The 21966-nt window shown below is 47.9% G+C and overlaps 2 protein-coding genes across 2 annotated transcripts; both read left to right on the top strand.

Annotated features, from left to right (window-relative positions):
• The first annotated feature begins 1557 nt into the window (after positions 1-1557).
• On the top strand, positions 1558-20066 carry LOC144179015 (uncharacterized). Its single transcript, XM_077707179.1, has 10 exons — positions 1558-1779; positions 6614-6650; positions 8048-8153; positions 9013-9101; positions 9790-9876; positions 12334-12482; positions 14364-14457; positions 16599-16692; positions 18351-18443; positions 19871-20066. The coding sequence occupies exons 1-10, from the start codon at positions 1777-1779 to the stop codon at positions 20037-20039; spliced, it is 921 nt and encodes a 306-aa protein (XP_077563305.1). The 5' UTR covers positions 1558-1776; the 3' UTR covers positions 20040-20066.
• Positions 1805-4746, top strand: LOC144179014 (uncharacterized). The gene has a single exon (XM_077707178.1). The coding sequence runs from the start codon at positions 1977-1979 to the stop codon at positions 4548-4550; it is 2574 nt and encodes an 857-aa protein (XP_077563304.1). The 5' UTR covers positions 1805-1976; the 3' UTR covers positions 4551-4746.
• Positions 20067-21966: the final 1900 nt, after the last annotated feature.

Raw genomic sequence — 21966 nt, 5'->3', positions numbered from 1 at the left:
TTCGGCCACGTCCGCGGCTGTTTCCAATGTTGCCAAGCGAAAAAATTGACAGCTAAACTTTTCAATACACTTTATACCACGCATCACAGTGTACACAGTTATGATTTGAATGGTTGACAGATAGCTGTCAGGCTTGTCAAGTGACTGGGACAGCAGCAGATATGTGGCCGCAGTTGCTCTCAGGCAGTTCAAAACCACAAGCATTAATCGTGGTACACTCCAAAGCAAAAATTAATGGAAGAAAAGAACAATGGATCCATAAAAATTCATCAGCATCTCTTCCTTCTGCCTCGCAAACTGACGTACAGAATGACGCACCCGCCTTACTCCAGCTTTTGAAGCCCACAACACGACGTTTATGCACGCCCCGTGTACACAGCACCAACTATGCTTTGCTCTCTAACCGTCTTAGTGGTCACATTTGCTCACTTCAGCAGTGGCATTGGCTGCCCGTAAGGCCTTTTTTTTGTCGACCTGTAGCGGCGCTTCGTCAACTCTTTAGCTGCCCTGCGATGGCTACTCTTTACAATATGCACAAGCGGTAACTGGGGTCACGCATAGGGGGTCATGGGCATACCTCGGCAAAATTGGCGCGGGGAGTCAACACTCACTCAAACTCAGACTCATTGCTGAGCAGCACATCTGCGCTCACTCAAACTCGAACTCACAGTGAGCACAAAACTCTGAACTCACTCGGGCTCCAAACTCAAAATGGACTTACCTCAAAATGAACTCAAAACTCAAAATGTACTCGGAACTCAAAATGAACTCAAAACTCAAAATGAACTCGGAACTCACGTACTCAGACTCGAAATGTACTCGGAACTCAAAATAGACTCAAAACTCAAAATGAACTCAGAATGGACTCAGAACTCACTCGGTCTCAGGTGTACTCAAACTCAGTTGGGCTCAAACTCACCATGCCGCACTAGCCTCGCGCTACACCCGCTTGTGAACCACGTTAAAAACACGCCAGGACTATAGATCCCTGTTGCCTAACCAAGAAGCCGAGCAGTCCTTTGGACACAGGTTTCAAAATAAAGTTTATCTCTCTCTCTCTCACTCAAACTCACGCATGAGTTTGAGTCCAAATGAGTCTGAGTAAGTTATTGACTCATGAGTGAGTCCGCCGACCTCTGGTCACGGGACCCGCCGAGACGGCGGGCACATGAACAGGGGAAAACGGCGAGCCACGCTTCGACTTGACGTCCCCCTAGCAACGACGGCAAGGGTGTGAATGGTGTGAAGGCAGCGGCCCTACACCCACGAGTTCTCTCGTTCTCCTGCTGCTCTGGCGCCGTGTCGACGCGCCAAATTTTTGCCGACATGCCCCGCCTGTTGCTCACGCAACAATAAAAACTAATCGTCGTAGAGAACAACAAAAAACTGCTATGCTAATTTTGACGCGGAACTTCTTTTAGCGTGTCGTACCCAACGGCCTAACGCACAATGTAAAATAATACGAAATAAAAATGCACTTATTCTATTTTATTCTGAAATTGATAGCAAATAACTATTCAGCCGTTTCATTTTTGTCCATGCCGTACAGCTTATCAAAGTTACGCTACTACTCCGGAAATGCTCGCTAAGCGAAGGCCGAATTAACATTCACAAAATTCGGCGAGCATGTGTTGTGATTTTTAAGAGGCTATTTACCTAGTTCGTGTGCTGTCCCATCAGCATTAATTGCAATCCTGATAACGGACTACCGCTCCAGCAAGGCAGCTCGCTATCGTATTCGTCATCGCAGCACTCCGGTGAGGTGCAGCGCAGAAAATGGTAAGCCGATAGCGCCGGTTTGATTTCCGCACGTTTGTTGCAACCAATGAGCGTCGCGGATTATCAGAATATGCAAGATGGCGTACTTCGCAGCTCCGCATTCACTCGGCAGTATCAATTCAGTTCGACCCCTGCTCTAGTTCGTTGCCTTACCTGTTTCGAAAGTATGATCGGGAACTCCTACCGGCTCGGCTGTGATGCTTTCTACACTAATCAGCTTAGTTGTGCTAGTGCTTGGGCTGATGCTGTGTCATAAGTGGAACCCCCTTCTGGGCAGTTTAGTATGTAGCGTGCTAGCGTACTACGGCATAAAACGGTTGCTGCAGCGGAAGCTGGAAAGCATCATTGAGAAGTTCTCCAAGGCGAGCGCAGCGAAATGCCGCCTACCGCAAGACTCGTTTATCCTGCCGGAGACTGCGGCGCAGCTCGTGAGCCGCCTCCCTGGCAGGCGCTCGGAGCCTTCGGGACCGGACGTCGGAGGCGTCAGCACCTGTCTCGGTTTGTTACCCCAAGCCGGCGAGGCGGACGGCCACTTGCCCTCGGACTACGTTAGTGCTGAGCTTAAGGCGTTCGTCGACAACATAATGAGCCGCTACATCGAGTCGTGGTACAGCGCCGTGAGCAACAACCAGGATTTCCCCCGGGCGCTCGAGTACATTATCGAAGACTTGTTGCGCGTGCTGCGCGAGAGGCTGGCCTCCCTGGACGCGTGCGAGGTGCTCGAGCACATGGTGCCCGTGGTGCACGCCCACTACCGAAAATACAGGGAGTGTCTGCTCGTGGTGGAGCGCACGAAACTCGACAGCTGCGACGAGTCGTGCGACCTGCTGCGGCGCGAGGCGATCAAAAAACGGTTCCTCTTGCAGCACGTCGCCTTCGAGAGCGACGCCTCGGAGCGCAGCTACCTCAGAGGCGTCACGACGGTGTTGGTCCAGCTCCTGGAGCCGCCTCACCTGCTCGCGAGCCCTGCAACGAAGGCGCTTGTCATAGACATACTGACCAACAACGTGCTCGTTCCGACGATCGACCGGTTGTGCGAGCCCGAGTGGATCGGCTGGGCTGTCCTCTACCTCCTTTCGATGGAAGAGGACGCCGAAGTACTTGGCATGAAGAAATCCGCGGAGGAACAGAGTGCCGAGAAAGCATTGGGCACTGGCGAATGCCCCTGCAAGGATGAATCAAATGGTGCCACCACTGCTGAGAAATTTGGAGGCGGGGACCCGCCCGCCACGCAGGACGACGTGGCCAGCCTCGCGTCGCTTTCTCGAGTTCCCAGCGTGTACAGTGTCAGCTCTAGCGGCCAGTGCATCGGTCTTCCAGATGTATATGTCGGCACGCAGGAGAGTTCGGTCAGAGTTTTTGCTGGCAGGTTTGGCGAGGGGGCTGTCGAGGAGGCCGTCGAAGCAGAAGTCTTCCTCGGGTCTTTGGTGTTTATGGACATTAACATAGAGCGCACCGAGTCGAGGTCCGTGCCAGGAAAAGGGGTGCACACAGTTTACTGCATCAAGTATGCGGTTTGCAAGCATAACGAGGATCGGGCCGCACCCACGGTGGAAGACCGGGAAGTGTGGAGAAGGTTTAGGGAATTTTTGGAGTTGCAGGGCAGCTTAGAAAGCAATCGGAAGCTGCGAAAGCACCTTGTGGGCATTGAAGGGCCCAGCCGTGGCTTGGCAACAGTGCTGTCTGACAAGAGAAATGTCACAAAGCGGCGGAAGTTTCTGAACAAGTATCTCAAGGCACTCTGCAGCCGGGAAGCCATCGTCAACAGCCGGGAATTCCACAAGTTTCTCGACTACGATGATGATGATGCCGAGAAGCTGCCGGAGCAACAACTGGTACCCGAGATGCGGCGGCAGGCTTCATCGACCCGTCTGGACCGCGTTGCTCAAGGGGTCAGGACCAAGCTCGGCCTGCTCAAGAGCGCACTGCCTGGAGATGACCACAGCTCCCTCAGCCCCCTGTCTCCCCTCGAAGGCAGCCAGATTCTCATGTCGGAGTACCTCCCTGGTGATATGGACTACTCGTTCGCCAAAGACAGCCGGTCCGACGAGCTGGGGCAGTGCATCTTTAACTTCATTGACAAGTTCGACCAGGCGTCGTCGCCCGAGTTTTCGCCGCCGCACAGCCCCGGCTCCTTGCCGCCGCCGCCACAGCTTCTGCCTCTGGACCGGTCGCCAAGCAACTTGTCCCAAAAGAGTTCACAGGGCGCACCAAGCACCCCCGAAGTCCACTTCCCGCCGATGGAGAACGACGTCGTGCCTCTGTGGAGGGGCAACGCCCCCAAGACGCCCGTCGAGCGGCTGGCGGAGTCTCTGCACTCGGACATCCCACTGTGCGCGTCGGCGGTCGACTTTGTGGTGGACTCTCTCGAGGACGGTCACTTCTGCAAGTCTGCCCAGCTGGTGCTGTTCGTCCAGCTGCTGCTGGGTCGGCCGCTCGAGAGAGTCCTCAAGGAGCAGCTCGACGCGGTCTTTGGAGAGACCAACTGCGCGCTGTACTTGCACAGGCTGCATGAACGACTGTGGGGCGCAGAGTCTGTGGTGGAGACGTTCACGGAAGCACAAGTCGCGCGGGGCTTGGCGAAGGCGGTTCCCGTGTGGGCGCAGCTGGTGTTTGGCGTGGACACGGTGTGCGAGGTTGCGAGGACGCTCGCCAAGGCCACACAGATACGGGACCTTAACCGATGCCTAGTTTACGAGCTGATGGACATCCTGATCGACTGTCTGCTTGCTCAGGACAATTGTGATGCCAGGTTCGACGACGATGCTTGATTTGTTTGTCCGTTCCTCCTGTTGGGCCGTCGACCTTGCTGGCTAGCCTGTTTTTATTTTTACGTATATATATATATATACATATATATAGTATGCATTCCAAGTTATATTTATTCACCGGTACCTAGCTACCTTTCTGTGATGTTTGTTACGTAGCACGGGTATGCAGTGTGTTCAATAAATCTGTTCCTCTTTATCTGAAAGCTCCTCTCATTATGCGCTGGGTAATAGTGTTGCTTGCGTGAAATGCAGGCTCGCAAGGTACACCAGCTGTCTGGCATAGTAAACTATCAAAATTACGCACTAATTCACTCGGAAGATTTGCGCAAGTAGATTCAACAGCCATCATTGCTTCATACTGCCAGTGTGTATATAGTAGAATAATTGGTAAAGATAGGAGGTTATTCATAAAGGAAGCTGATTCTGGACAGATAGTGGCGTGATGTGAAGGTGATTGCTATTAAGCAGTGCTAAACGAAGTGAAATAAAAAATTTGGGGGGACACTTAATTGTGCCTACGATCCACCAGGGGAAGCCACTCTGCTTTCATATCCAAAGCATGTAAGCAGACTTCAGTGCACCGAGAAATCTTTGGTTGTGGTTCTGCACATTGCTTTGAAAGCTGTAGCTGTTGGGCTTTTTTTAGAGGGGCGAAAAAGACGAGACGCAAGTTTGCTGCCTTTTTTAAAAAGACTGTTTTGTCCCGATAAGAATGATATCAATTTTATTGCAAACTTCAAACAGACAGCCAAGGTATTAGGGAAAACATATGAAGCAGTGGCGACCGGCGATTTTTCGGTGACATCACAGAATCTAGCTTTTGCGATTGGCGGCTGCCTACCTAAGCCACCACTAAGTATTGATTGATTGTAGGGTTTAACATGCTGACGCAACGCAAGCGATGAGGCGCGCCGTAGTGGAGGGCTCCGGATTAATTTTGACCACCTGGGTATCTTTAACGTGCCCCGAAATCTCGCACACACGGGCGTTTTTGCTTTTCACCCCCATCAGGAAAATGGCCGCCGTGGCCGGGAATCGGACCTGCATCCTAGTGCTCGGCAACCTTAGCCACTGAGCCACCGCGGCGGGTGCCACTACTAAGTAACACGACTGGGCGATTGTTCGGGCCTCCAGTTTCGTTTTATCGTATTGCTTGAATGCTAACATGCAGATAGCACGCTGATAACCATGCTAGCCCTCATTGAACATCACTCCTCCTCTTCATCGTCATCATTTATTTTTCCCTTAAAGGTGCAGTTGAACCTCACCTCATTATGTCAGGCTTCATTGCAACGACATTTACTCTTTTATAACGAAACTGGAACTGTGAGAGCCGGGCACAGTATCAGATATAACGAATAAATATTTGAACAGTAGGCTGAGAAGCTTCTTGGAAAAACTCCCGGCGTCCGAAATTGCAGAAGTAGAAAAGGCCCCTTTGTTCGTGGGCACTGTGGAAAACTTCATCCTGCTCAGTGCTGTGAATAGCCACCAGACAAAGATCACATACTTCCGCGGAAAAATAGGAACGCAAGCCTGTTTTGTCAAATGAACTTTGTTCTGTTGTAATTTCCCGTTTCATGTTCTGGTTCACTGAGCTTGAAATGCCACAAGGAGAAACATAAGGGTTACCTTTTTTATATAGTACGTTCAAAGATTAAAATAATGTGTTTTTGTATCAAGGATTTTTGTGGGAACCAGATTACCGATTAGTTTGAACAGATTTTTAACTGTACTGTTACAGCGAATATCCGTTATAAAGAACTGAATTACTGTCCAGATACTAGTTTTGACTGTATTACATAAGGGGGGGGCAAAATTGCCTTATCGCTTCACTGCCGTATTACCTCACTGTAGTGCAAAATTTGAAAGGTTTTCAATATTTCTAGCATTTTGTTTTTGTTGTTGTTAGAAAAGTGTCTGTTGTGTCTGGGACGGAGCTAAGTGAGGTACCAAAGGCAGGTCTTTCGAATTAAACAAAGTCGTGTTTTGTCTTTCTGACTTCTTTGGCAATTTTTGACTGTAGACAGTTTTGCCATTGTTTGGTTGCGCTTTTGTTTCAGACGTCTCATTTTGGGCCACTGTGCAAGCAAGAGCTCGGTGAGTGTGCTACTTTTTGAACCTGTAGGCACCTGAACGTGCCCGCACTGACTAACACGAAAGCCAACTTACCCTCGAAAATTGGAAGCACTGTTGGCAAGCACTGCCTTGTGGAACACACCATGTGCAGTCTTTGTCAAAATTGTCTAGGCCAATACAAAAAGGCATAGGTTTACTGAAAATCGAGCGAAGCTGAAATGTTCTATGCCAGAAGGCTGGAGAAAACACCTTTATTTCTTACTGCCATAAAATATTTCGGCCGCAGTTCAACATTACGCTTTTGCTTTTAATTCTTTTGGCCCAGAAACCTTTGACGTGGCCTAGAAAATTTTAGAAAGACTCTACCTGCTTAGCGGTGAAGACATATCGCAGGTGTGTAGCCTTGAGGCTGCTACTTAAATTTGGACTTGTCTGCGAGCTATATTTACGCCTGTGGTATATACTTGTTGTTGCTGTTGCTGCCACAGCATTGTTTCCAGTTCTTCTGTTTACACGAAAAGACTGACTGACTGTAAGTGTCTGACACCTGACAAAAGACAGCCCTTCCCTGAAAACTGGCCGTTGGCTCAAATTGTAGCTTGCAGAGCAGATCTTCAAATAACCTGTTTACAAGCAAACTTGATTAAGCTGATGGTGGATAAAATGGAACGCAAGCAAGTGGTGTGTTCAGCCATAGCGTATGTCTGGCTATGAGGGCTTGAGTGGGAAATAGTAGGTGCATACGCTTGGGTAAGGGAATGTGGTGGTTGCCTAGAAGAAAACGATAGTGAGTAATGAAAAAAGGCGCAGAGACTCGACTGAAAATGTGGGAAGATTAAGTTTGGTGTAGAATAAAACTTTGTACATGTACCCGCTTAAGCTGCAGCACACTATTAAAAGAGAGTCCAACCCCCATGCCTGTAACTTGACTATGCAATACCTATGTATAATACATAAAATATTACGTACTCCCGTTCTGTACGTAGTATTTTTCTTACCTGACAGTTATATGGCTTAATAATGAGGTGTGGCTAATTCTGAAAGGGAAAATTGAAAGTACAAAACCTAGCCTAACTCCCTTAGAAAAAGAGGCAGGGGAAGTTTGGTGAATGGAGTGGCGCAGCACGAAAAAACTGAAACACATGGAGATCATAATTGTGAAGACGTAGGTCGATTGGTGAATCATTATCCCACTCGCTCACCCTTCGTGGTCAACATTTTGCGAGCATATCGAATTAGTTATGAGGGATGTCTTTTGCTCTAGAGATAGAACAGTGGGGTGTATGCTTAAATCATACGGCATTATTAAGACTATAGTCTGAAGCACATAATGGTGAGCATTTCAAACCTGGAAGTGGGGAAGTTTAAACACAGGGTGCTGCATTAAATACTTGGTGATGTTCTCTCTAACCCACCAGCGCATGACGATGCCATCTGGACGTGCACCTGGTATAAGTCTCCAGTGGATGGGTGTAACCGCCTCCTGACGGGTTCCGTCGACGACACCGTCAAGTGCTGGCGATGGTACGACGCTCTTTTGCTCCCTGACTCTTATTTCACTCAGTGGTAGGAGTGACAGTTTTGTCTTTAAAGTCTTTAAAGTGAAAGCTTTCTCTGTGGGACTGATGGCATCCTGTCAGAGAACTAATGCATTTCCCCGTAGACCGATTGGTTGACCGAAAAGATGTGATAAGATCTCTGGACACCCGGCACATGCGTGAAATCAGGCCTCCATTGTATCAAAAAGGTTACTTCAAAGTTGCGAGCAAGGAATGGTTCTAGACAGTAGGCAACACAACACATGCATCGATTATGTAGAGTATACCTTTATCATATAAACCACATGTGAGTATACATTTAGGTCGTTTGTAGATGCGTTTAAAAATCTTCGCATGGGGTCGTTTATCCTTTGCGATTTGGGTTTTTGAAGGCTTGACGATCAATGGGACCCACTTTCAGAGAAGGTTGGACTCGCTTTTAGCGAAGGTTTTGACACAGTTTCGATGTCGGAAATCTTCCGCCCTTCTCTCTGCTTTCTTTAACAAGGGATGGTAAAGTTTTTGTAGCATAAAGGCATCAATGGCTTAAGAGTGCCTCAGCATATCTGTTTTGCGTAGGCTTCCAGCAGAACCTGAGAAGACAATGTTGTGAAACCGGATTTCATCCCGGTAAATTGCTCACAAGAAACTAGTGCAAGAGTTTGACCGGAACTTTGCAAATTGTAGTACGGTTCTCTCAAAGGGGTTTGTGGTGCTCCGAATCCCGTCTGTGAGAGCTATTAAGAGTCATCAGAAAAATTTAGCGTGAATTAAAATTTTCTTCTCTAATGTGTTGCAATTCAAAGTTGCAATATCACAAGGCTGCCTCTTTGTTGCTATTTCAGGGACGAGGAAAAACTTCTGGAATTGGAGCGCGTGTTTGAAGGCCATGCCCTGGGTGTTGTTTCTGTTGATGTTTCCCACGATGGAAAAGGCAAGTTTGAAAGCTACGTGTGCAGTGAACTACAAACGGCACTCTGTGCTAACGGACACACGTGCGCCCACACATTTTTTCATCAGGTTTTACATTTGCATTTTGGTGCAGACCTAAAAGCATTGCAAAAGCTTCCATTGAGGCACGGTGGTCATAGTGAATAAAAACTGCTACAGCATAGATCACAGGGCAGAATTTTCGCTTGCATATGCAGTAAAGCCTTGTTACAAGAGGCACTTGGTTATTAGAGGCATTTGAATGAAAAGAGTTCAGTTGGTCTTCCAATGTTCACCATGTTAGCAACATTGCATACAAGAGGCCTTGGTTGCAAGAGACATGTTTTCCGGGTCCCTAGAGTGTCTCTTGTAATGAGGTTTTACTGTAGTGTGCCACGTACCTGAGATTGTAAAGGGACACTTAAGGGTATAAAACTTGTTTTAAGGCATGTCTGCGCATTCTAACCGTACAATGTAGAGAAAAAAGAAAATATTTAAAGCCAACCACCTTGTTGCCTCATCAAACAGGTGTGTGTGCAGGTGGCTATGCATAGGATCGTGCTACTTACAGGTGGAAAACATAATCTATAGCGTGGCACTAGTCAGCACTCTTTTAATCTGTCTTTGTTAACTCTACGATGATTTCGTGATGAGCTCTGTGATTACACAGCAAACGGAATGCTTTGCTGCAGTGGCTGCATCAAGTTCCCTGGATAGCAACATCAAGCTCTGGGACCTGGAAACTGGTGAAGAAAAGAAAAACATTGACGCGGGCCCAGGTAACGAGTCTACTCTCATTTCGAGTAGGAGATCACCTGTTGCTGAGTGATGTGCGTTACATTTTTTTAATTGCAGAGCACTTTAGAGGCTCACCTTGTCATTGTAGCTCGCTCGCTGGACCCAAGTAGAGCCACACGGCGTCCGTCGTAGCGGCGTAAACCAGAGGCTTCGAAAGCCAAGTGGTTTATGTAGTCATAAGCAATCGAAACTCATGAACCGCTGGCGCTTGTCATACGTCTCCCCGTTGTTTCGCGCAAATAAAACTGCTGGTACATTTGCAGCAAAATATACAGAGTTAACCGGCACCGCCCGCGTTCATTTAGTTAGGAACGTTCGTTGGGTTGGTTTTTACTAAGCGAAAAAAAGTGGCAGTGCAACGCCGGCACGTGCAGGAGGAAAAGCGAGCACAAAAAGAGCAGAACTCTTGCTGGTGCAGTTTCAGGCAGGGGCGTGCGAGCACTGCGAAGGCGGGAAATTTGAATTGCATTGTGTAGTAGCAGTGAGCGGATAACGGTGCTACAGCCCATTACTGCGGATCACTGCTCCACACTTCCGACAGCTTTCACATTGAGTGGAACGCCTTTAATTTTTTTTAGTTGCTTTGGATATAAGCAATGCGCTGATCGTAAAACTGCACCTGCGAAATTTACATTCTTTTAGCAAAGAGAGAAGTGATTGCATGGTGCCCCTAACTGCTCTCTTTTCTGCGGTTTGTGCAAAGCCTTGTTTGCAATGTCTGTTTAGATACCAATGCCAGCAAACAATACCAGGTTTATTTCTTTGTAGTTATTGTGTGTTGTTATAGATGGTATTCACTGAAAAGTTTAGCTGTCAATTTCTTTGCTTGGCAACACTAGAAACGGCACTCACATTGGAGACGAGGCATTACTTTGAGTTAGGTGGGGGACAGTTTGAAACATCAAACACGCGTCGTGTGCTTAGCACGGACAAGTACCGCCATCTCGCAGAGCCCGACTTTGCCAGTGAAAGCACACACATGGTTGCCTGCATGCGCGCCGCGCCAGTGGATACAACCTAAATTGCTACATTTCAGCATTATGTGGCTAAGTCGAAAGAAGTGGGGGCGGCTGGCCACACTAGCACAATGTGCTTTCCCATGAGCAGCCATGGACAGATAAAATGTGAACATGATCATGTGGACTAGGCAATGCGAAATCAAGCATTATGCCTTGCATACGCCAGACAGTTGCATGGTACGGGCATAGTTGTCAGTTATGCCCGCATCTCATGATTTGTGTTTTGCGTAATTTTTGCAACTGAGCAGTAGGATAATTTGCAATACTTGGTATGAAGTACTGCCGTGTGCGTGTTCTGGTTTATACCTCAATAATGCCTTTCATTTTGTCTGCACATTTCGCATTGCACGCAGGGCTCCGCAGACGCAGAACTCGCAAATATCGTCAAAGCAGCGTCATCACGCTATGGGGCATTTAGAAAGTGACGTTTTGCGCATGTTCGTGCGTGTATTTTCCAACGCTTCCTCATTTACGGCGCACCTAGCAGCATAGTCCAAGGAAGCCGATTTTCATTGCTTGAGCAATATATAAAGCATTTTGGAATAAAATTTCATTCTGACCTTCATCGCTCTTGACAGAGTGAGCGACAGAAAGCAGAGAACAATAGAGTGGAGAGGGCACGTGGAAAGAGCTGCCTTCTAGCATGGAGAGGGCGACCTTGCCAAGAAGGCATCAGTCAAATGTTGAATTCCAGTGGCAGATCCGGAGCACTTTCGGAGCAACTTTTCTGCTCTGCCTGGAGCAGACGCGTTCCAATGGCAGATCGGGAGCGCCGTCGCAGCCGAGATCGCTCCGTGGAGCAAGAAAAGTTGCTCCGCCGAAATCGGCGGAGTCGGCCGGAACTCACTAGGGCGCTTACTTTTGCCGCGTGACGTCGCCAACGTCTGCGCTTCCGGTCAGTGCTCGCCTCCTCCGCCTCCTCCAGCCGCGCAGCGCGAGATGAACTTGCCCGCAGGCACCAGACGATTTCGGGAAGGCGCGGCGCTAAGCATGCTGGGGATTTCCTGTTCCCGCCACGGTTCGGAAGTTTGCTCCGGCTGGAGTGGCTGCGTTCCAAAGGCAGCTTCGGAGTACCTGCTCTTTGCGGAGTCGGCGCGCTCCGCGGTGGAGCACGGGGACCGCTCCGGATCTGCCATTGGAATTCAACAAAAGTGTGGCACGGCACCAGGGCAGTCGGTGTAGCCGAGGGTCTAATTCAAAGCAAATGTGACCACTGAGACGTCTAGGGCGATAAGCAAATTAGCACTGTGTACGAGGGACATGTGAGAAACGCAGCGTTACGAACTTCCGAAGCCAGAGCAAAGCATGCGCATTGGGCTGACTCTTAAGATTGCGAGGAAGAGGAACGAGATGCTTACGCATTCTTGAAGATCCACCAACAGATCTTAAATTCTTCTTGTCGGTTTTTTGTCTTTTCAGTCGACGCATGGTCCGTGACATTCTCTCCCGACTCCCGCTTCCTGGCGTCCGGCTCCCACTCCGGGAAGATCAACCTGTATGGCGTGGAGTCGTGCAAGCTGGAGTCCTCACTCGACACGACGGGGAAGTTCACCCTAAGCATTGCATTCGTGAGTGTACCCCTTGATCAAATGAGCTGTGTACGTGAAACCGACGTCTTGAAAGGCGCATGCTGCATGAAAAGATTGATTTGCCCATTACATTTGCTTCGAAATTTGAGGTACACCACCAACAGTAGGTGGTTGATAAGCGTGTCAAAATTGGGTGCTGAAAATTGGGTCCTGCATCCTGTGTTCATTTGTGAGCTACAAAAGAAAAATATCTAATTGAGCAGATTTGTAATTAGAAAAGGAAGAACTACGTGAGCAGTGCAGATTGTAAGAAATGGCCGGCTCGCTTACGTGATTTTTTAACGCCACCAGAATTGTGGGCTGAAGTGAGAGCAAATGGCTAAACCTTTAATAAAGTATGCATAGCAAGTGCTGTTGGAGCTGAACACACAGCAGAATGACTAAAGGTCACAGTGGAATAGAACTGAAAGGCGTTGATGTTGATTTAGCACAGTGAAGCTGCTGGATGCATTTTCGTGCACTGTGCAGTTTGGTTTCCATGTTTACCTTGAATAAATAGCCGTACACTGAGCACTCCAGTTGTGTCAGCATGCCTATTGTGTGCAGATTTCTTTTCCTTTTTTTGTCCCTATAAAATCGTCTATGGGCAATTTTTATTTTGTCAAAGAATGTCTTAGTTAGTTTGCAAGTCTCTGTTTCGTCCCTCACTGCCCCGCCAACTTCAATGACTAAATTGGGTGCCATTTCTAGGAAACTCCACCCTGGTTATTGTTTCTGCAAATAAGTGTAGTAGCTTTTTGGAGCACGGCTGTTGCCTTCTATAGAACATTATCTACGAGGAGCCCACTGATAAGATGTCTCTCCAAGGAGTGTTGTGCATTACTCTAGAGAATTTATTACAGCTTGCAGTGGGCTAATCACTTATTACAAGACTATTGTTTTGAAAAATTATAGTAAGTGGTTCTGTCTTTTTCTTTCATTTTTTTTTTTTAATAGAAGCTGCTTGGTAGTGTGGTAACTTTGTTTTTCTTTACACATCAGTACAGGTATGAAGCTACGCTGAGTGAAGCCTTGGAGCCTACTGGCTTGTGGTCAGATTAGTCCTAACAATTAGAAGCCTTTCACATATACGGTTGCAGTGATCAGGAAGTTAGTCAGCGCTTGCTGCAGTAAGAGGAGTGATAAAGACTGGAGGATCAAACATGAACAACAGACAACGCATTGAAAGGAGTAATTGCTGAAACCAAAATCTGTAGGAGGCGGAAGGCCCTCCATTACTTAAAACTGGTCTTTTCCCAAAGCAAACACTTCGTTAAGAAGTGGGAACAGGACAACACCATGAGTAGAAAGGCTGTGCCTATTCAATTTTTGCTCTTAACAAATTTCTTTGGGCCTGTTATTTGCCACACTTGACTCGTGCTGAAGCAGAGGCATTAAGCTTTATTAGGTGCTTACACCGGAACTTGAAATGGTAATTCTGCTTGTTTTATATCGTATGTGCTGCAGAAGTGCTACAGTGGTCTCCAGCATCTTGAATATTGGTGGAGTGGAGGGCACCTTGCTCGCCCATTACAAAGTCAGCCCCTCCATTTCCCAAATGCCCCACCCCACACCCCTTTCAAACTCCCCTTGTAATAACAAGTGACTCTCAAAGCTTCTTCCAGCAAATTGCCAACGAAATAAAAACTACGCAGCAAGCAAAATCCAGCAGCGCTGACACAGGCAAGGACAAAGTGAGGGGGGCATACACGGTGCTTCGTGTCTATCCCCCCGCTTTGTCCTTGTCTGTATCAGCGCTACTGTACTCATAAGCACGTATGCGCCAAAATCAAAATTCTCCTTTTCTTTTTGTACCGTGGCACTGGTGAGTTCGGCTTTCCTCCACTTTGTTGCCACGACTCGTCTGTTGTCCCGTTTCAGAGCCCGGACGGGAAGTACATTGCCAGCGGTGCAATTGACGGCATCATCAACGTGTTTGACATATCCACGGGCAAGCTGGTGCACACGTTAGAAGGTGGGTGCCCTGCTGCCAACGGTCGCGTCTCACTTCACCTCTCACCAGTGAGTGACGGTCCCCTCATTAGACCTAGGGTCAACTGCTGCCCTCAAGGCTGAAGTGTTAAAACAGGAACGGTTGGGTTGCGAAGTCTTGTTGTTTCATCTCAGCCCAAGGTATGGTTGCGATTCCCTGAGGCAGACTTTTTTAAAGGAGAAGCCCTTCCTGCCATGAACTGCAGTGTCAGGTTTATATCAGCCGTAACCACACATCAGTTGACATCTTGCAGTCTTAACAGTGTTTTGTTTCTTTGTGCAAAGCCCCTCGTGAGGTACTAGTTCATTTAAAGGTGTTGTGCCACCAAATTTGTTGTTTGTGCATTCTTTGTTGCAAACGTTTTATATTTTGTTAGAAAGCATGATACATGCTCTCACATGCACATATTCTGAGTAAAAAATTTATTATCGCACGATTCATGTGAACAGGATTCGGTTTCGGTTTCTGGGCGCCGATTCAAGCAGTGACTTCACAGTGTTGCGAGGACACTCTGCCACGTGTGTCTACCATGCGGCGCTGCGGTACGCTGCGACTTTACTGCGGCGTCTGCTCCCACACACACGTGCTTCACCACGGAAGTAAACACGCCGACTCATCATGTCAAGCCGCGACAGCTCCGACGCGGACTCTTTGTCTGCATCCTCGGATGCAGACAAATGAAAACCATGGGTATGCAAACCATGGAAATGCAATTGGATATGCAAACCATGCCCCTTAAAAAAAACTGCTCAAAAAAAAAAAAAGAAAGAAAGAAAGAAAGCTGCCTCTGCCGCGAACTGAACATGCAACGTTGACCGAGCGGGCGCGACATGCGAGACCACTGCGCCACCGCACAAATAGTTTCACACAGCAAAACATAGAGTTTCTCAAGTGAGTTAGTGAGAAACTCTATGCAGCGAAATAGCCGGTGTACTAGATGGAGACCCGTCCTTCGAGTCGTACGTCTGTGTTTACTAGCTAGTTTACAGAATTCCTGGCTTGTAAACTCAAATTTCTTAAATAGCGATTGCGCAGCAAGATTCCGCGAAGCCCCCACATTAGCTTATCGCCATCAACTCTGCTCCTTCGCGAAAGCGCTCGCAAAAGTAAGCGTGCCCGGCTGCGACTGCGATTTTGCACTGTAGGGATAGTGCTTGCCGTACTTTGGTTTTACGTTTTACGATAAAAACCTTTGCCGATACTGATCTCTTATTACCCAAATTACCCTACGTAACTCTTCTGCACGAAACTGACCTTATATCTTCTACAGGCGATCCGATCGCACATGCATTCCGGGGTAGCGGCGTCGCCGAAGAGCACGGTTGAAGCGTCGAATGCCAAAATACGGATCGCATTAGCGCTAGTGTTGAGTTGTATGGGCTTCATGGACCTTACTGAGTTTATTACACTCCAGAAACTAACAAAATAGAGCCGCGTTCATTGCGGCACGAATGTTGTCGGGGCACAGTTTTCGCTTCTCATTCGATTCCCGACGACGCGTCGGGCGACCAGTCAGGCGACCGGCTTTGCTGGCGTCTTCGGTCGGCGAGTCAGTCACACTACGGCGACTTTCCATCGGCCGACGTGTTTGTGTCGCCGTCGGCGTAGTGTGACAACGCGGTCTGGCAATTCGGCAGTTGGTCAATGGTTTGGCGACTCGTCGCCGTCGCTTCGTCGTCGCCGTCGTCGTGTTGGCCTAGTGTGTCTGATACGACCAAGCGGCCAAACAAACTGTGCTAACTGGAGTTCACGTTGACGTCGCTCGAGTCGCTAACGTGGTATGACGTCACAAACTTTGTTATGCTGGCAATTCACTGATGTCATGGTTAGCGGCGCTAGCGATGGGTCCTGACCTCCAGAAGAGCTTTTAGGTACTTTTGAGAAGCAAATTAAAATATATATTAAGCACTTGCTGTACCCAGAACTTCGTGTTGATGGTCCTTGCATACAGAGAAATCCTACAGCAGGCTTTTTACAGACTTAAAATTTGGTGGCACAACACCTTTAAGGCAAGCGTTTCCCACGACCATGAAAACCTGCAAAGCTGTGGAGAATTGAATCCGATAGGCAGGAACTGCCTGTGCTCAACGACCTGCACATGGCTGTCTCTCCACTGGTTCCAGGCCACGCCATGCCCATCAGATCCCTGACGTTCTCGCCGGACTCCCAGATGCTTGTCACGGCCTCAGATGACTGGCACATCAAGGTGTACGATGTGTAAGTGCGACCCCCTGTTAAAAAAATTGACTCTGTCAGAACTTTTCGCTCCGTCACTCTATAATTTTTCTCTAAGCTTTCCCGTTCTATAGGCTGTTTAGTTTTAACACCTAGGTTGGTGCCTGCACTCACCTGGTTCTTTAAAGGAGCCATGAAAACAAAGCACAAGTTTGGTTCATTCACAAGAGGGCCTCGTTAGAATCATACTGACACCACTTTTAACGTAAACTCCGCTCAAATAAGCTGTATAATTAGGAAAAAAGGGAATAGCCATGCGACCCACTCACTCATTTTCCGCAACAGAACCTATGATGTCATACCAGCCTGCTGTGTGATTTTCAGAGGCCGGCAAAAGCAGACGCAAATTAGGCTGAGCTTATAAGCTTGCCGAACGAACTATTTGCGCTTACATTTACGGCACATTCTTTTGAAAGCCCTAAGAATGGTGGGACAAACAGTGGAAGTTATGAAAGCACACGCACTAAACATAGAAGTACCGATGCGTATACTGCTGTTGGTACTGCGTGCACTATGCTTGGTTTAGCTGCACAGGACTGCGGGGCTTTGGAGTTGTTTCAGACGACACTGGCCGATTGACGCAAGCGACGATGTCTTACTTCACCGTATTTGTCGAGGGAGGACTATGTTTCATGAAACTATTATTTTCTCCCAGAACAAAAACAAGGCAGGTTTAAATACGGTCAAAAACAAACGGTTTGCCATGGTATGGTGGCGCCATCTAGGTTCAGTAATGTAAACAGACGTGTGAGTACCTCGATGCCAGCGCCACCGTGCAGGGTGGAGACACCCTTTGAATGGTCCCGTGCCGCTGCAATTGGGTCAACGTGCTCAACGCGTTGTTCTTTTCGTTTCCCGCGAGACCCAACAACGCAAAACAGATAAGATGATTCAAACTTTTCCAGTAAACCACGTTGCGACGATAATTTTAGCGCGGTTTTGATACAATGACTTGCTTCGGCGGTGAGCGAGCAACCCAAAATGGCAGCGCTAGCGTATACGTGTCTCCACGCTGTACGGTGGACGCGTGAATCAAGGGACCCTAGCCTGCAGAGCGGTCGGTTCCAGTGATGTCATTGCAAACCACGAAGACACGCTTTAGCGGGAAAATCCTCAGTGAAGAAAACATCGTTTGTATCCGGACAAGCACTGGGGGCACTATAAAACACGAAGTCTTTCGAATAAAGCAAGCTTGTATTTTGTCTTCATGCCTTCTTAAAAAACCGAGTAAAACAATTTCTGCCCTTGGGGCCGACTCCCAGAACGGCCACTTACACCTCTGGGAATGGTGGCTGTCTCCACTGGCGACAAAACGAAGTGTGTGGTACCGACTGGTGGAATGGTGAAGCCTGTTGGTTTGGTGCGGTAACTGCATCTCTAAATGAGAATATAAAGGTTTATGTGAAGGTTTAAATGAAGACAGAAATAACAGTTCAACAAATGTAATTCAGCATCGAAGGCTTTTTTTTTTTTTTTTCCAACTAGTCCTAAACGAAATGTGGCTTACAGTCTTGCGTTATTCTGGTCTTCAGGGGTGATCTCAGAAGCAAACTAGCCGTAATTTACGAATTAAAATTGTGCCTGGATTGTGTGCGAGGGCTGTGGATCCATTGGTTGTGCCTTGTCCGTTCTTTTTACAGGCAACACGCCGATCTTGTGACGACGCTGTCCGGTCATGGCTCGTGGGTACTTCATGTCTCCTTCCGGTTCGACAATCAGCACTTCGTGTCCAGGTACTGTCAATGAGATAGGACAGTCATCATCACCACCAGCAGCAGGTTGAATGCCTGTCAAAGCGCTTACGTTTTGCTTTCCTCAAACATTGGCTTCGTTAGCAACATGACCAGGAATTCCCTCACCTCATGTGCCACATAGTTGTGTTTATTCTACTGTAATACATCCTCCACTTAGCATCTTTTACACTTCATGAGGTCCCCTTGTTTCTTCTTATGAAAGCTCTAATACATTGTATGTGTATTTGTCCCCAAGCCAATATCGCCCTCTTTTTCTCTGTTGCGTCGCCTCCCTGTCACCAGGTGATATTCGAATGTTTTTTCAGAGATTATTGCAATCCTTGATTCTTGAATGCTTGAACTGAATACTTAATAAGGAAACGAAGTGCCATGCTCAGTGCAAGTTTCTAATGTATTTGGGGTCCACAAGCTTGACGTGAGCAAGAACATGACCATAAAGTTCCGAGTGAACGCCCACCCCTGAAACATGGCCACCCCCCTTTAGGGGTGAAATAGGTATTCAGTTTACTAAAAGACCTCAAAGATTGCCCACCCCCTAAAATCGATGGCTTTTGCACCAATGAGTGAACAAAATAAACGCAAATAATCTATTCATGCGTTGATGCGGTCACTTATTTGTCCTTTCCACACTTGAGTTGAAAGTTTACCCATCTGGTATTTTTTTCGTGATATCTCTGCAGTTTTAGTTGGCGGTGCGGCCACTTGTTTTCATTTTTTCGCCCTTGACCCAAAAGATCGCCCATCCCCTATTTTTCACTTGATGTCTGAAATTTGGGTGGGCGTTCTTTCGGAACTGCACGGTATAGTGTTTAAAAAAGGAAATTTCGTGTGGACACCTACCTTTATTTGCAAACAAAATTTCGAATTTGTACAATGTGGGCTTGTTTTATTTATTATGTGTCTCCATTTTCGTGCCACAAACATCTGCCTTAAAACTTGTAAAACAAACGTGTTACACAATTACAGCAGGTCCCCGATCTGGGAGCATAGCATTCTGCAGCTCAGCCAGACTGCAACGGCTTTCCTTGTTTTCATGGAGGTGGACAAGAGGGAGACCTGTGCACGCAACCAAATAGTTCGTTTCACATGCTGCGTTCACTGTGGTGTACGCTACGCTGCTCTCAAATCAACAAAGCCTCCCAACGAGCAAGTCTCAACAAAAGTGATAATCGGTGTTTGGGTTCAACCCGCCCAGTGGGGTGGCAGAACTGTCCTTCCAAGATTTCAGTGCATATTGTCGCTTTATTTTCTGAGCTGGCCACCGTAGAATGTCGCAGCGAGTTAGACGCACTTGTTCGGGAGCTTTGTTGAGAGCCGCTCAGCATCCACAGTGCTGCATGCAACTATAGGTGTGAGTCTTATAACCCGAGGCGGCTCGCAGATTAATGTGCGGAGCTCAATTGCAGCTCGGCGGACAGGACCGTGAAGGTGTGGGACCTGCCGGCCAAGGAGTGCGTGCACACGTTCAACGACCACTCGGACCAGGTGTGGTGCGCCAAGTACAACGCCATGGGCGACCGCCTGGCCACCGTCTCCGAGGACAAGGGCATCATCGTCTACTCCTGCCCCATGTAAATAATAAACGCCTGCGAATCACTGCCACCCTGCTGTCTGTTTCTACGATGCTGGCCCAGCCACAGGGCTAGCCTGTTCAACACAGCCCGCCCTTAAAAAGTGCAGGCTTTTTCGTGGCTGGCGTGATGGGCAGCATCTGGATACAACAAACAGAGATGTCACGAAATTGGCAGAAAAGGACCCCCTTTTATTTGGGCAGCACTTGCCAGGAAGTGGTACAAACTTCCCCTGCCACCCCATTGCTTAGGAGACCTGGGGCCGAATTCTACTGGGCGCCGGAAGATACCCGGTGGGGTTGATTTCCCGCGGGGTCTCACGCGATTGGCACAGAGTGAAAACACCACCCAACCTCCGTCACGCGAACAAGTTTTAGCTGTACTTCGATCACATCACGTAGACCCCGCGAGAAATCAACCCCGCTGGATATCTTCCTGCGCCCTTCCAGATACCTTCCGGCACCCAGTAGAATTCGGCCCCTGGTAGACATGGTGGGTCTGCCCTGAATGTGCGTCGGTTTAGTGCACCAAGCATGCACACTGCTGCTCGAGTCTGGCTCAAAGGTGGAATTTTGAAAAAGCCATGTAGGATCAAGTCATGAAGGTTCAGTTGCTAGCCGTGATGATGGCCATTTTCTGCCTATTCTGGCCCATACATAGAAATGTCGAGGTTCAATTAATTTGTACCCGTTCGACATAGCACGCCTTCGCTGACTAGGCACATTTTGGCCACTCCTCACTCGCAATTTGTTTCAGCTTGCAGACTGATGCAGAACAGGCAGCCAGCACATCAGAACAATGGTGTGAAATTTGCTGGAAAAAAAAAAGTGGCTCCCCTCGTACCCTTTGCGTCTCCTCCTTCCTTTCCAAATAAAGTGCTGCTTGTCTTACAGGCACCATCACAGTTATTTGGTTTGCATTTCACTCGGCCTGAGAGAGAATGAGCTATTTAGCGGCTTCGAAGTTAAGTGGCAAGTGGTGAATTCAGAGCATAAACCACAGCAAGGCAAATGTTAACAAAGCTGACATTCTGATTCCAAACGTCTTTTTCCTGCAAGCATTTGCATACTACCCACAGTCTACATGAAGTCTCGGCATACCTTGCTCGTTTCGAAGCGAAAATTCTTCCTTTTTTACTTCTTGGTTAACTGCCTTCCAGCCGCACCTTCTCTTGCTCATTTTGACACAGTGTGTGTCACCGTTATGAGTGTTCGACTGAGAAACATTTTATTCCGGTAATCGCCAGCAACGACAGATAGCTTCCACTCGCAGCAGCAGTGACGAGAGTGAGTTACAAAGTCTAGAGTTTAAAAAATGAAAACGACCTCTATAGGAACACCACGCAAGGTGCAAGGTATATTGTAGTGCCCCCTTATGTGATACCCCCTTGCGGGGGCTTTAAGGAAATAAAATATGATGATGATGATTGCATCGAAAGGCTTGAAAAAGCATCATAAATCTAAAAAAAGGGTGCAGCAAATGACAAATTCACAATTCTCAAAAGTGGAACAGGCAAACGATTGCCCTGCTGTCCCAAGGCTACGCAGCGTCGCCCTCAAAGCATCACAGAGTTGGGCTGGCGGCCCAACGATTAGAGGGTCACTTGCAGTGAGGAGACTTAAGTCAAAGTTGATGTCTTCCCGAACGTGGGCCATCACAGTTTGTGCACTGGTGCAAACTACATACCCATGACTGCGTCGCTACATTCAAGTGAGGACGGGGCAATGGCACAGGCTTTTATACTCTTCAAATTTAGTTCAAGTACACCCAACCAAACTTAGTAGATGCAGTTCAAATGTGTGAAACAGAAAAGAAATAAGGAAAAAAAGCACATGCGGCTGCTAGCTTGTCCACACTCATCTTAAAAACTCCTTGCAACATTTCATGTTTCAGATACTGGTTAAGACGTGGACTGGGTGCACGAGACAGGC

This window comes from Haemaphysalis longicornis, unplaced genomic scaffold, assembly GCF_048455015.1.
Source record: "Haemaphysalis longicornis isolate Haplotype H1 unplaced genomic scaffold, Haemaphysalis longicornis Haplotype H1 scaffold_4, whole genome shotgun sequence".
Lineage (NCBI taxonomy): Eukaryota > Metazoa > Arthropoda > Arachnida > Ixodida > Ixodidae > Haemaphysalis > Haemaphysalis longicornis.
The sequence above is the reverse complement of the archived record's forward strand: the minus strand, read 5'-3'. Positions and strand labels throughout refer to the sequence as shown.